We start from the raw sequence: 15,063 nt of genomic DNA, 5'->3' as shown, positions 1-15,063 counted from the left end.
TCGGAGCGAGCACGCATCAGAAAGTCCATCAGACGCCTGAAGACTCGTTAGGAATTAGACAATTAACAAGTAGGAATGCAGGAAGTGGGGTGATGGCCAGCAGGGCTTGAATCTCCTCGATTTCATTTCTGTCATTCACGGCAACTGTTTCGGGGAACTTCTGGGGCTCTGCCGTGCGCCAAGGGGGGCTGCGAGCCCAGGAACGTACTCGGCCCCCTCCCCGAAATCAGGATGTGAGACGGGCATTTTCCAGCCGCCGGGAAGAGAAAGGAGGTGCTGCTTACCAGAACCACCGCTCCCTGGCCATGAGCAGTTTTTGAATGAGCAGCTAAAAGGCCAAACTTAGAGCCTTGTTTTAAAATCAAAGATAATTTCCTTCATTCGGAGGAGAAGTGAGAAGGCTCCCTGCGGACAGAATGACAGCCGGGTCTGTGCTCCGGGGCAGGGAAACGTAAGGGCCCTTCACACCTTCTCATCTTCAACCAAAATCCTAAAATACGCTGCAGCAAGGACTATTTTTCACCCTTACATTTGTACAATGCCTATCGCTGGGGACTTGCAGAGCTGATTGGGGCTTCTAAGTATTACTTATTAACTGTAATGAATAATAATTATGTAGCTTCTGCCATCTGGATTCTCATTCAAAAGGATCCTATATAAAGCGTACGCTATAACGTAATTTGTATTAACACAATGAAAGTCTTGAGGATCTCTTAAACTGTGATTTACACAACGCTGCCCAGTGAATGGATTAGTTAAACATTGTTATTTTGCCGACTGCTGCTGAAGGGAGTGGGATGTGCCCCCACAGGGGAGCTCGCACTGGCCTCCGATGCCTGGCTTCCATCCCCCTGTACGCCGACACGCACTTTTACACGTAAGCTCTCCGTCTTGCAGCTTTTAGACAACACCCTGAACTCAGCTGGACACTTCTCGCTCTATTTCTGCACGAGCATTTACTACCAACATCACAACCGGTCCCCACGGGAGCCGGTGCCGCCGCCGGGGACGGGCACGGCACAGCCCGCCGCAGGAAAGGGCTCAAAAGCTGATGCCAAGTCGTAAACGACGCAGAAATACCACCCCTGACACAAAGGCTTGGGAATTGCATTACTGCTACCGCAGTTGTAGGTTTTTCTTGGGTATTCCTTTTTTTTTTTTTTTTTTTTACGAAATGCAATTATGCTAACGAGGGAGCTCTAATTATAATCCATCTCCACCACCCTCGGCGCCTGCTCTGAGGCGAGGACCTGCGGAGCTGGCTCCGGCCCCGCCCCGGGACGTGAGGGCAGAGGGGGGCACCGGTGCTTTTGGGTATTCCGGTGAGCAAAAATCATTAATATGAAATTGTGGTGAAATGAAAGCACCACGTACTCGTTAAAGCCCTTAATTTTCCAAGTCCCTTTTAACTTGAGATGGCTGAAAAGAAATTTCTGGGTGAATGTGTTTTTACATTGCTCCTTTCCAAAGGAAGAACAGAAAGTCGGTTCCCAGCTTTATATGTTACTATAACGTTTACAAGTTTGTATGACTATGAACGTGTTTAAAAGTCAATTAAACCTGCTCTCTGCCCCACGCCCTGCTGCCTGCTCCTGCATTAACCCGTGCCAGTTCCCCCCGTGCTCCGGCAACCAGCCCAGGCAGCTGCGGGGACTGAATTCCTGAGATGATCTGGGTGGCCGTGATACACCTGCTCCTAAGAAATGTTTCTTTTTCCTTTTTTTTTAAACCAGCAGTTTGAGAAAAGAGATTTTAAACTCCATTCCAAAGAGGAAACGTAACATGACGGCATCTGAACGTTGAAAATCATTTCCTGTATTAAAACGATTTCATCCTGCTGCAACCTGAAAGATGTTGAGACACCACAAAAGCAACTATATTAAATGTGCAAAGTGAAAAAGACTGGCAAACGCTGCCTGAACAACTTCTCTGAAATCAGAATTCAGTGGCCTATGTAAAATACCAGCTACTGTCAAACTATCTTACAACAACCCGAATGCTGAATCCACACAGAGTTCCCTAATACCATGTACTTGGGGATGAAACCTGGCATGTTGGAAAAAAGGTGGCAGGATCTGGCAAGGAGATGAGGAGGTACAGGAGGCGGGAGATAACCAGGGGAATGAAGATTGAGCTTTCTGAACATCGGAGCCCTTCCGAGACTGCAAATTTAATTTCTAGTGCCTTATTTCAATGCGAAGATGCCAAACAACTAACACTTATGAAACGGGGAGGACATCTGAACTTACATAAATGGCTGGGTTTACTTCAGGCACGAAGAGATTGTTGAGATATGGACAGAACATTTTCATGCATGAACTTCTAAAGAATTTTGTCTACCAAAAAAAAACCCCAATGCAAGCAGCTTGTTTTTTTCCTTTAAAAAGAGAACCCAAAAAGCTCCACACAACTCGAGTCCATGGAGTAGGACACCCAAGAGTTTGGCATCTTGCCAGACTGGACTCTGAGCATTTTATGGAAGGTTAAAAGTGCACTAGATAAAGGACTAGCATTTAGAGGGAGAATATTCTTCACGATAGGCACTTTCACAATGACTGCAGTGCTTTTAAAAAATAATGTCAAGTTTCCGAGAGCTGTATATTTTTGTGAAGAGTTTTAGGATGTTTTCCTACATAAATGGCACTTCAGAAGAATGAGTTACTAATTTCAGTCAGTATGGGAAATTTCAAAAGCTAGAACAGTCCAACGCTTATAGAAAAACATTTCTGTAGCCCATTTGCATCATGGAAGCCTATGGCTCCTTGTGCAAGATTTCTTGAAGAGTTTTTAAAATGAATATGCAGATGTGGCTGTTTGGGTTTAAAGGAACTCTCTCCTACCCCATCTTGAAAGTTTTGGTATGTTGCTACTGTAAATCCTATAATGTACCTTATATGTAATACACGCTTTCCTGTGCAAGCCAGTCTGTATAAAACTTTTAAAATGTATTTAGGCAGAATTATCTTGTATATTCAGTTACGCAAGCAGCACATCTGTGTATATCAGACCAAAAGCATTTGCAGAGAAAACACTGTATTAAAATTCCTGGGTTTGGTCTCTCATTCCCAGGGTTATGGGAGTGCCTTGAATTGCTCAACAGTGACCCCTCTGTCAGCCTCCGACTCCACAAAGGAAAATACAAATTCAGTGTAATCTGCATGTTCACAACACCTACCAGCTGTGTCCTACACCCTCCGGACTCTCTGGATCTTGCTCGGAAGTTTTGCAGGTGACGCTCCTATTCCTGAAATCACCACGCTTCTGTTCAGAGCAGGTCTGGACCCAACGCGTGGTTCTAAGCACCACGCTTCCCACCAGAGCTGGAGACACTCGAGATCTCGGCACGGGGAGGGTCCTGTCCCAGAGGTGGCTGCCACAAAGCCACCACGCAGGACCGGGACGACCGGGAGCACTCGGGGAGTGCTGGGGGGTCCCTCCTCCTCTCCCGGGCTCGGCCAAACAGTCCTGGCAAAAAAGCTGGGTAAGGAAAAGCTGCCTGAAGGTCAAACCCAGAAACCCGGCGATCACCTCGGGGTCTGGGCAGCCCCTCACTGATACGCTGAACGGGGCGGTTCAGACACGCCTGGTCCTCCAAACTTCAGCAGTTTCTTTCAAGTCTAAGACCTATTTTTCCCCCCTCCTGCGATGTTACCTTGATTATTGGGCCTCCGTAATAACCCCCAGTTAGGAAGGCAACCCCAGAGGAGGACAACTTCTGTGCTCGGAGTGTGCCTCTGTGTGCATCTCGCATATGTGCATTATGTGCTTCCGACACAAACATATTGCCGAGTTCATTTTAAAAGTATAATATTACAAAGCAAAGTCATTCTGGCACAACTTCTAGTACTTCTGACACGAAGTGGCCTTTCGGGCCAGTGAGGAAAGCTACTGAGAGGCTCTGGGCTGTCTCCCCAGCGCAGATTGATGCTGAGGAGGAAGCTAGACCGGACTGGAACTTGGGTTTGATTCAAAGGAAAAGTTAAAAGTTTGGGGGGAGCAGATGCTCAGCTGGTCCAAATCAGAAGAGTTTTGTTGAAGCTCACAAAATGATGTCACCATGGACTCAGCCTTGTCTGCTCATCTAAACGGTTCAAGCTCTCGAATCGGAAGAGCTCAGGTGGAGATCTAAGAAGCAGAGGTCTCCTTTCATTTCCCCGGCGCTAGTCTTAGTGTCGCTGAGAAACTCCCAAACCCATCCAAATAATCCTAGTCCCAAATGCAACTTACTTGGTCTATTTAGTCAATTATTTTAAAGATTATGTTGACATTGCTGCTTCAAGCAGACCAATTTTCTAAACACAGACCTAATTTTATGAAGCACTCAAAGCTCACAGTAGTACTCTTAAAATCACATCTCTACCTAGATTGAGTATTAACCGAGCCTGGAAAAACAACAGGCCAACCTTGTGGGCTCACTCTCTTGCAGGATTGCTTGAGGCTCTTAATACACTCTGTCTTATTTATATAGCTCCAAATTCTGATGTTAGACATAAATATGAAAAAGCCTTGATAAAAATGACATCCAAAGCTTAATTCGGCCCTTTGTTAATGGACTTGTTCAGCACAGCAGTTCGCATTCGTTTTCATGAAACCAGAAGGCAGCTGAAAAACATCAACTGGACATTTTCACTTGTTAAAAGTCATATTTTAAAAACTATTCCAAGTATTGATTCTAATATACTTTGCCTTTTAAGTTACACTCTTACAAGCACTGTCAAATGTGTGAATGAGCTGCAGCTTGTGGACGAGCGCGTGGCAGAGGATAACTCTTGTGTGAAATCTAAAAGACCTAATGGCAAACCAAGGCATTCCTCTGGCCACATCCCACATAAAAGGCAATTTAAATCATCTCAAGCTGTACAGATTCTGCCTTGTACTTGGGCATCTGGCAGAGAAGTTAATATAACTATCTGCTCTTCATGTTGTGTTCTCTTGCAGACTTTTTGCTCACATTTTGATGGGTGACCAGTCACATTTCCAAAAGATAAACCAAAGAGGCAACACAATACTAATACAATATAATCTAATGATATATTTTTTTTTTAAGGGTGTGGGTAAAAGCACACCTGGATTTCAGGTTAGGGATCTGTCCCTGTACAATTCATCTACCCACTGTTGCCTCCGTGGCTGCAGATGGGGGAGGAAGGCTGCCAGGTTAGTTTGTCTTTTTGATTAACGCCTCCCAACTTTATTTCCACCTGACCACTTGGCCTCAGCGACAGAAATAGCTGCTCAGCGAGGCATGTGCGTGGTGGTCTTGGGAACTGATGGGAGATGCCACCCATGGGAATGCTGTGCTCTGCGCCGTAGAGGAAAATCAGGACAGCAACACATCTGAGCATCCCTCCGCAGGCACCGCTCCTGGGTCCCCCGGCACGGTGGCACCTGTAGCTGCTTAGGGAACTGCCAAGATTTCCATCCTGCTCACCTCGACCAGGGTTCTGGGTGTCCTCCCATCCCCGGCCACCCTCGCTCCCGTGCCGTGCCAGGGCCTGGCTCCCGATCCTGCCTGCGGCCTTCCCAGAAAAACATCTCTGGAAATGGTCGGAGAAGTGATGCTGACCCTCTGTCTTTCACAACACCATCAGCTTTCGATGTAAACACAGAGTTCATGTGTTGGGCAGATACTGAGAAAGTCACTGACCAAGGAAATAACAAATAAACCCCAAAAATAAATAAATAAAAAAGGACAGTATTTTAGCTGCGGGGGTCTTCTTGGAAAATGGGATAAAATGCCTCTCACAGAAAAAGGCAGTAAACAGTTTATGTCCTGGAACAGCCATTTTACACGGTGGGTGGCTTCCTGGCGCATCAGGAGGTGACACGCCACCAGCCAGCATTAGGCATTCCCAAATTCTGTATCCTTTCATAACAGTGAATGGTTGCTTAAAAAACTCATCCCCTTACCGCTTATTTCTGTCTGCATGGAAAACTAATTCCTTCCCCCCGGAGATGTGGGACAGACTGAGGGGAAGCTGCTTGGAGAAATCTTGGAGGCTCTTGCCTCCAATGCCTGAGGAACACAGAGTAAAGACTAAAAGCCAGCTAGCAACAAAGGCACCGCCGCCTTGTCTGAAGCGACAGGAATGAAACTCAGAACATAAACAACAGAAGTGGGGGAAAAGCCATTTACATTTTTTAGAAGTTTTACTCTTTTTCTAAATTAGCTCACGCATTACCAAGCATGTAATTACCAGTGATGCAATTTAAGAGGCCACCAGCAGAAACATAGAAAAATGCAGCTGGTCCAATATCTTTCTGTCTTTACATTTTGCCTCAACATCTTTTTAATTCTTTGTGAATGCGCAACTTTTACGCAGCACCATTTTCACAGAAAGAATGTGCCTTTGGAGGTTCCAGCCACTTGCATGAACCTCTGTAGGGGTCCTGAACACCCTCCACTGCTGCTTGGGCAGCAGTATAGATGGTTTCTCCGTTTGCAAAATGCTTCCAACTGATTTGTCATTTTCCTTAGTCTTAGATTTTTTTTTTTTGTCAGCTGATTGTGCACACAATACTGAGCAATAATAAACAGAGGAGGATGAAAACTGCTGCAGCTTGAGAAGTGAGGTCAGGATATGATTCCTCCTCACCGGATGCCTGGAAGATGTCACTGAAATTCTCTTTCCCTCAATGCAACCCGTGTGGAGCCAATATGAACTCCCAGCAAAGTGCTTAAAAACCCATTATTTATAATAACTGTTAAATGATGAGACATTGTTTACCCAGATCGCAAGATAAATTCTCACTTACAGAATGCTTGCCTGACCGTCCTGAATGTCATCTGGTTTTTATTTAAATGCAAAATGTAATTAGGCTCCCAATAACACAGCAGAAGAATTCAATAAGATAGGGCTTTTCACTTACAGTTTAATATTAACATTTTCCCATAAATGTTAATGAATAAAAGTCTACTGTTTTATATATTATCCATGGTGGGGAGACAGCAGGCTAGGAATGGAAGGAAAGCTAATCTTTTCATACCACAAATTACGATATATACCTGAAGGAGAACTAACCATTCCCAGCACTGGCGGGGACCTGGCCACAACCCTGCTTCCTCCTGGGGCACCCACCAGACCTGGTCCCATGGGACACGCTCCAGGGACTCCCTCTCCCCATCAATCCTCCCCCCAGGCAAAATCCCCTTTGCGTTTTTTTTGCCTCCTTTTCCCCTTGTCCTCTCTCCCCCTGTCCTGCTTTCTGCCTCACCATCTCCACCAGACACACTACGAGCATCAGATAGCAAACAACATCACCGTTAAGCAAGGATACGGCCCCAAGCCCTGATATTCTTAGACTCCACCATGGATAGCAAGGCGAGATTATCGGAAAAATCAGGTTACTATTTGTCTGATATTCTGTTAGAGAAGTCCGCAGGGGTGATGAGAGGTGATGGCAGGGCTGCAGGCTACAGTACAACAATAGGAAACGATACGGCATCCGAATGGGTGGAAGAAAGCCCTTGGAGTTGGTGGAGGTGGCGCTTTGGGAGCCCATCGAAGGACTTGTGCCTCCTGATGCAGAAGTGTGAGGAGCAGATCCCACGGTAGAAGAGGGGCCTCTGCGGCTGAGACGACTGAAAGCTGCAGGGCCAGAGGGTTGGCTCACGTTGGAACCTTTTAATTGTTTCAGCTTTTGACCTTCCATTTACTGCCGGGGGTTTTGCCGTGTTAATGTGCATTTTGCTGTTTGGCGACTCATATTTCATCATACCTCTCTAATAAGAAGTGTTCATTTAACTTACTGCTTAACAATTTATTGCATAAATGGGTTTCTACTCTACAGCCTCTTCTCCCATCTTCCCTGGTGAGGGCAACGCACAGTTCATGAGAGCTTTGCAGTGACGTGGGCCATCATCCTTTCCCAATCCAGGGAGCGGTAAACGCCCTTGGCATCAGCGCGATGGTAACGCTCTGCACGGGCAGGAAGGGGAGCCGGTCAACTGGCCGCTTTTAAGATAAAGGCTCAGACTTTCAAAGACCTAATGCAAGATGTGCAGGGGGCCTGCAGGAAGCAGAAGCGGGAGCAATCCCCGACGGCGGGACCCCGGGGTGGGAGCGGGGTGGCGGCACGCGGTGCGGCTGGCCACACGCCCTCTGCCACCCAGCACCCAGCGTGCCCTGAGCGGCGGCTCGTCCCTAACCCGGGGCTCACGGGAGTCACGCGCGGCTCTGCGGGGGATTTCTGGGCACGCCGGCCTCCCTGGGGCTCAGATGGCAACGCCGGAGCCGAGACCGAGGGGCACAAAGGCAGCAGCGGAGCCAAGCCGGGCTTTAGGAGCAAGTCCCAGCCAACGCTGCACACACCCAAAAGAATTTCTGTAAAAATCAGCAAAATACCAAAAGGCTCTCTGGGGCTTCTGGGCTTGGGAGGAGGGAGAGGAACTGTCTTGTCTTTATTCTGCCACCACCTCAGCAGCTGCAACAAGTTTTGGCTCACAAAACAGCTGTAAAAATACCAGTCCTGGTTCAAATGCTGGGAGACAAGGGCTCCCATACTTACTAAGAGAGATATGCTTGCTGTAAGTCCTATCTTACATAAAAATACCACGCAAAGACTCCTAAAAGGAGTAACAAGGTAATTATAGAAACTAGAGATGGAAAAATCCTGTAGTCTCCTAGTCTCCTGCACCCTGCTCAGTGCGGGACCGCTCAGTGTGGGGCAGGCTTCAGAACTCGGACTTTTAAAGGGAAGATTTAATAAACACTGAGAAATGTTTCTAAATATTTAGAAAACCCCAAATAACAGATTTCTAAGCCAAGCTGTACAAACACAAAATGAATTTAGAAAACTGTTAAAAATCAACAGCTTTTGCGTGCACCAAAATACATTTCTTTGAATAGCAAGCATCATCTCATGGGCATGATGCTGCAAGCAGAACTGTAAGGATGCTCAGCCCCTTGCAGAATCAGGCCTAAATGAATACCTACCGTGGCTTTCCTCTTGCTCCCCTCGAAATCAATAGCAGAAGCCTCAGTGATGCAAAAAGCTTAATGCTTTAGGAGGTACTCAGCGAAACAGTCAAATGTGAGCAAAGCCGAGCTAGACAGAACAGAGCTTTACATTTTCCTGTGAAATGCTGGAGGTATTGCAGTAAGAAAATTAATTTGCTTAATCATTAGGAGGTAAAACCACAAACCAAAGCAAACCAAAACAAAACTCAACGCAGTAACAAATCTCTAAGGAGAAGGGGAATTGTTTCTCTGTTAACTACTCTGAGACAAAGCCCTGGAAGAAAAATGTCCAGTTCCAATAATGTCATAACCCGATTATAGCCCGCACAGAAGAGCTAAAACACTTGCAGAACAATGAGTAAGAAATTAAGTTTTAAATTGAGTGCTGGCCCTATCTTGTGTCACTTCTTTATATTCTAGTAGAAAGGACACCGCTGAGCTCATTTCATATACAACAGCGTGAGATGCCTAGATGCAGACATCATTTAGTCATCTCTTATATGTTTCTCCTCATTTCTTTCTCTAGGAGGAATGACAAATCTAGAAATGTGACTGCACTTTGTTTTATTATGATATTGATTTTTCTGCAAAGGGAAAGTGCATTTATCCCCCAGGTCTGTGTGCTGGCAAGAAAGGGTTAACAAAATGTTTATCACAAAGCTGGCTTCAGAGTTGAAAGTAATGTGATCAGTAATGAATTTTGTGTTACATTAGGTTGTATAAATGGACAGACAAGCGCAGACAACAAGTGGCCAGGAGTCGGGGCTAATCTAATGATGTAAAAATAGAGACAGCACCAATTATACTTGGGGCCAGCTCAGAGCTCCTGCAGGGACTGCAAATGAATAGGTACAAATCAAATTACTGACTAATAGACGCACTACAAGAGAGGGCAGTCAATGCTAAATACATTAGGGCCTTGTGACCTCTCTGCTCTGAACAGCAGAATCCTAAATTTGACTTAAAAAAAAAAAAAAAAAATCAAAGAAACTCTTGTTCGTTTAAGGAGAGAAATAGAACAATGTTATTTGTGAAATGATGTGAGACACTTAGATATCTTTTGTTTTCTTCCCCTATGACCACGTTATGTACGTAACCCTTTGAAAGCTGACAGAGGGTTTGCTTTTAGAACAAGGAGAAATATTCTTTGTGCAAAAGTTAAGACCTGATAACAATACAGTTATGTTACATACCAAAACATTTCAAAGCCATGTGCCTCTTTGTGGTGATGTTTTTTACTGCTACTTCACCGGCTGTGTCTGTATCAAAAATAAAATATTTCTTAAAAAATGCCTTGATTTAATAATAGGAAAAGAAAAGGAATCTCCCCACACCACAATTGATAATAAGTAAATGCAGTTGATGAACTTGTTATCAAATGGCAGAAAGTTAAGAGTTGTCTTGTGCTCCCTTTAGTAACAGCAGCAGACTTTTTATACAAACAGCAACAAACCTAAATTCACACCAGAAACATTTGTGGTATCAGCATTCATTGCCCCTCCGCCCCCTTAAATAACATACGACCTGGAAGAAATTCCACTAAAAACTCCTGGGGCTGGTGGTTAGGCAGATTTGGAAGCCTGGGAAATGGATGGGAAGTTTAAAATGCCCTTGTTGGCCCTGGCAGGGCCGGGGGCCCGGGCTGCTCCAGGGACTGCGGCGTGGGCAGGAGGGCGAGAGGCCCAGGGCGAAGTGCTGGGTGTCCTGCACGGGGCAGCTGTGCTGTTGTTGCATGTTGCACGTGACAAATAACTAATAAACCCATGTTAAAACATGTGCAATGCGAATGCTGCTCTTCTGATCCCCCGCTTTCAAAAACGGCGGCTTCTCGAGCACCCTGAACTTTCATGGCTTTTAAATGAGGCTCGTCCAAATAAACCTTTTGCAGGAAGAACTGCATTGAGCTCTTAGACTTATATGAGGGGGTAATTTAATCTCTGACCCTGGGATGAATATTCTGAAAGTTCAAAGGCTGCTTTTAGCATCAATGTTATTTGATATGCCAGTGCGTTTGCTGCCCAAGCTGATTTTGCATTGAACCTATGCAGAAATCTCTTTGCAGAAATGCTCTTCAGAGAGAAAATCGATTGCTCTGTGCTCCTATATCTCATGTCCAAGTCAGGATTAAGACCAATCGAGGAGAGGGAAGGGAAAAATTGTTTTGGAAAAATTAAAAGGAAGAGGAAGGAAAGAAAGAAGGAAGGAAGGATGGGAGGGAGGGATGGAAAGGTACTGATTGAAGCTCTGACTCTATACAGGGCTGAATTCCTGAAACTAATGTACACACACATCTATGTCCAGGTGGTTGCTCATCTCTGAACACAGCTTGTGACCACAGACATTTTCTCTTTTGGAAAAAACTCAGGAAGGATGCTCCTTGCACGGGATCGGAGGGCAGCGGCTTGCTCTCCTCCCTCTGGCAGAGGAGCGCGCTCCCCGCCTCAGCCAGGCACACCAGAAAGCATGTGACTTCACTTCTCCAAACCACAAATTTCACATAAAGATCTCAAAAATGTCCCCCTGCAAAGCTCAGAGGTGTCAAGACCCGAGTTAGGCTCAGGCTGGTGTAACCACACGGCTTCAGCTGGGGACCAGGATCCCAACTGCCCTGAGCACCGATCTCAGGTTTCCTACGGGCTATTCCCCAACAGCACGTCTAATTAGCTCCACTTATTTACATCCCATTAATCAGGTTAAAGAGTTTGCTTCAACATATGAGCTTCCTTCATTGCATTATGAGTTTGTTTGTGAAATTTGGAAGGAATCCAGACGGTTTCTTCTGAGGGCCAGGCGCTGGGCGCTCTGTGGCGCTTGCACCTTGCCGCTGTGCCACTGGCTTTCCGCAGGTGGTAGTTGACAGACTGGGGAGTTTTGGAAGAAAATGAGCTATACTTTTTTTTTTTTTTTTTTTTAACTGAAACTTTACAGTGGGCTTTAAACACCTTGCTTTAAATTCTTCAAACCTTGCAGGAGGTATTGACCACGATGGTGCCGTGCCTGCTCCCGTCCCTATTCAGACCTATGGCCCTGGTTCCAAGATGTAAAATTTGGGGGGTGCTCTGCAGTTTTTAATATAGGCTCATATTGCAAGTTCGTATGCATTCCTGAGACAGGATAGATAGAGAAAAAAGTTATTTTGCTCCATAAACTGCAGTGTAAACTGAGCCATCATAGGGTACTGGATTTCATGACAAATTAAAAAAAAAAAAAAAGGATACAAGCCCACAAAAAAGCAATTCTACTCTTGTATGTCCACAGAACAGTTCCACCACTTGTAAAATGCTGCAGCAATGTGGATTTGGGTACGCTTTGTCAAAATAAATTAGATATGAATGTAAGTACAACATGCAGGCAGCCAAACAAATTGTAACAGAGAAGACGCAGCAGATGGGCACGGACTGGAATCGCACACTGCAAGCACAGTAAGCCCCATCCTGAATCTCCACAGCTGCCCGGACTCCAGCAGCTCTTTCTGGCAGAAAAACCAGGGGTCTGACAGTGGCAGCAGCACGTTTATCACTAAAGAAAGTTTGCAGTATTGCCTATCCTGACAAAATAACCTGGGCAGTGATGAATACTTATTTATTTTATATATTGACAATTCTCCCTTGGAAACTTGTCTGTTGTGTTAGTCTCCTAAAGAATAAATCTATCCTTCTGTCACTGTGCTACGTGCTTCATAGTAATAAACCTGAGAAAACGTAAAGAATGGGTTTTGATTTGGTAAATCACATGAAAGTCGAGCCTGAAGCTGTGTCTAGATTTAACAACCAGCTAAACCTTTCACCCAGGTCAAAGGAGGTGGGAGAAGCTGGGACAAACTCCCCAGGGTTGAGAATATCTTTCCTCCTGGTGCTCCAGCCGCAGACCCGCACCGTTTCATGCTCACTGCTGCCATCCTGGAGTTAGTAACTCCCTCCCGGGACTGATGGACACATCCACTGGTTTTCCTTCAGGCCAGCCTACAACTTACGTGGACGTGACTGGGGGCCCGATGAGTTTGGGGTCCCTGGGATGTACACAGACCATGCTATATGTCTGTAGGAAGAACCCACATCAGCCTCAGGGCTGTGGATGCTGTTCCCAGCCCAGGGGGAAGGGGCAGAGAGAGCAAGGGGAATCTGTCTCCTGGGCTTCAGCACATTTAACTGCCCCAGCACAGAAACAGGGGAGAGCCACAGGGATAGTCTTCCACAGATAAATTTCAGAAAACACCCCGTCAAATCAAAAACGTTTGAAAGCTTAAGAAACATACTTGTTGAAGGAATACATAAATCAGAGGATTTACTGATTACAGTATTTTTGGAGGGAAAGATTTCTAGCTTGGGCTGGTGATTTCTGCACGTCCAGTTTAAGTGGAATATTATCGGAAATATTTGTCTCCTGGAAGCACAGTTTCATAAATCACAAAACTGGCTTTTTTTTTTTTTTTTTTTTTTTTTTTTTCTTGAGAATGCAATGTGAAGCTCCAGCACATACTCAGAAACTATACTGCAAATATAAATATTGTAGCTGCTTGAAAACAAAGCTTTGCAAGCAAAAGTGGTCACTGACCACTAACATTTTGTGAATAGACCTTCATTTTGTTTTTTTTCCCAGCAAGTTTGACAGAAACTGAAACAGCAAAACCATCTTTTTGCATCTTTGCCAATTTACGCCTTCTTTGGAATTAAATGTGTATCTAGGCTGACAGCTTATGTACAGCAGACTCCACTTAAGATAGACATGGGTTGTCTGGATAATTGGATAACAAGGAGAAAAGCTGGTTTCCCAATCAAGTCAACTAGCTGGATGACTGGAGTTATCATTTAGGTCACAAGGAAAGTAGATTTTTGGGGGGCCATTTTCCAGACCTGGTTCTTCTCCCATCCACGTCCGACAGCCCTTGGCAACTAGTTGAAGTCAGAGGGAGAAAAGCCCCGTCAGGCCATCTAATTTCCCTTCCTTGCAAATGCCAGATTATTCCTCATGTTATTAGCATCCTTCAGTTTGATGTTTCCTGTATAACCAATCTTTGGGTCATTTCTGCCTCTGCCAGTAGCCAGGACCACTGAACCAGTGAGGCGTTGCCAACCCTGCTCTGCCATGCGATGGGGTAGGTAAGAAAGAAAGACACCGTGAATATCTACTCCCCAAAGTGGTCTGTGTACCATAGGCATGCGTTTCCTCCACACTACTGCAGCATATCAGCCCTGATTACTATATAAACCTACGTGTCAGCTATGTCCTAACAGTTAAGGCATTAAAAGAATCTATTTATCTCTTGTCATTAAGTGCGTGTCAGGACCAGTTGAGCACTTGATAAAGTCTCACTGTCCACTCTATTGTCCATTTTGTCTTTGTCCATGGAGCGGACCCGAGCACTGCACATGCACACGCCTTCACATTCAGAGTTGAAAATTTTAATTCATTCACGTTTCAGTTTGAGTAAGACTTTGCAAGTTTCATTATATCTCTGCAAAAGACTGAAGAGAATCTAAGGAGCACAAAAGGGGGTTAAAGGCATGCATAACATAAAGGCATGCATAAAGTAAAATGAGTCATTTTAGGGTTATTAAAGGGAGGTTTATAACTTCCATAATTTTTAGTCCAATGTAGAAATATAAACACTGTCTTTGGAATCAGTACCAATATATAAATCAACTACCAACAAGCAAATTTACCGTGTCCTTCTCTGTTGAACTCTTTGCTATCATTTCATTGAGGTGAGTGGGCAGCAGAGAATCCAAGGAAGAAAACTGATTGTTTTTCAAAGATAATTCAGTTCAGCCTAGGTTTGTTAAGATGTAAATGGTTTTGGGGGGGGGGGGGGGGGGGGTGTGAGCGAAAACTATCCTACTTGTTACGAGCCAACAAAGACACCTCTTCTTTGAAGCAAGGGTAACGTACCTCCAAACTTATCTTTCCCCATTTATTAACCAGCAGACAGATGCTAGCACTTTACCGTGCTCCAGAGCTTGACAAATGGCCGGCTGGCAGCCTGCCGCGAGTGCAGCCACGCATGCTGTAGCGAGCGCTAGTCGACTCCCTAGGCAAGTGCAGTTTTCCAGGTATCATCTGAGCAGGAGAGAACTTTTTATGGCCATCTGGTAAGAAGAGCTCAAGA

The 15,063-nt window shown here is 45.2% G+C and overlaps 1 protein-coding gene across 8 annotated transcripts in view; it reads right to left on the bottom strand.

Moving 5' to 3' along the window:
• BCAS3 (BCAS3 microtubule associated cell migration factor) overlaps positions 1 to 15,063 on the bottom strand; it is a 372,048-nt gene that overhangs the window by 6,486 nt on the left and 350,499 nt on the right. For 3 of the 8 annotated variants that reach the window (XM_033004736.2, XM_033004737.2, XM_033004741.2), the window contains one exon: positions 10,151 to 10,216. The exons of the other annotated variants lie outside the window; for them this stretch is intronic. In XM_033004736.2, the coding sequence (XP_032860627.1) occupies positions 10,151 to 10,216 (66 nt within the window). The remainder of the gene's footprint in view (positions 1 to 10,150; positions 10,217 to 15,063) is intronic. 8 annotated transcript variants of the gene reach the window in all.

This window comes from Tyto alba, unplaced genomic scaffold, assembly GCF_018691265.1.
Source record: "Tyto alba isolate M040663 unplaced genomic scaffold, T.alba_DEE_v4.0 Super-Scaffold_19, whole genome shotgun sequence".
Lineage (NCBI taxonomy): Eukaryota > Metazoa > Chordata > Aves > Strigiformes > Tytonidae > Tyto > Tyto alba.
The sequence above is the reverse complement of the archived record's forward strand: the minus strand, read 5'-3'. Positions and strand labels throughout refer to the sequence as shown.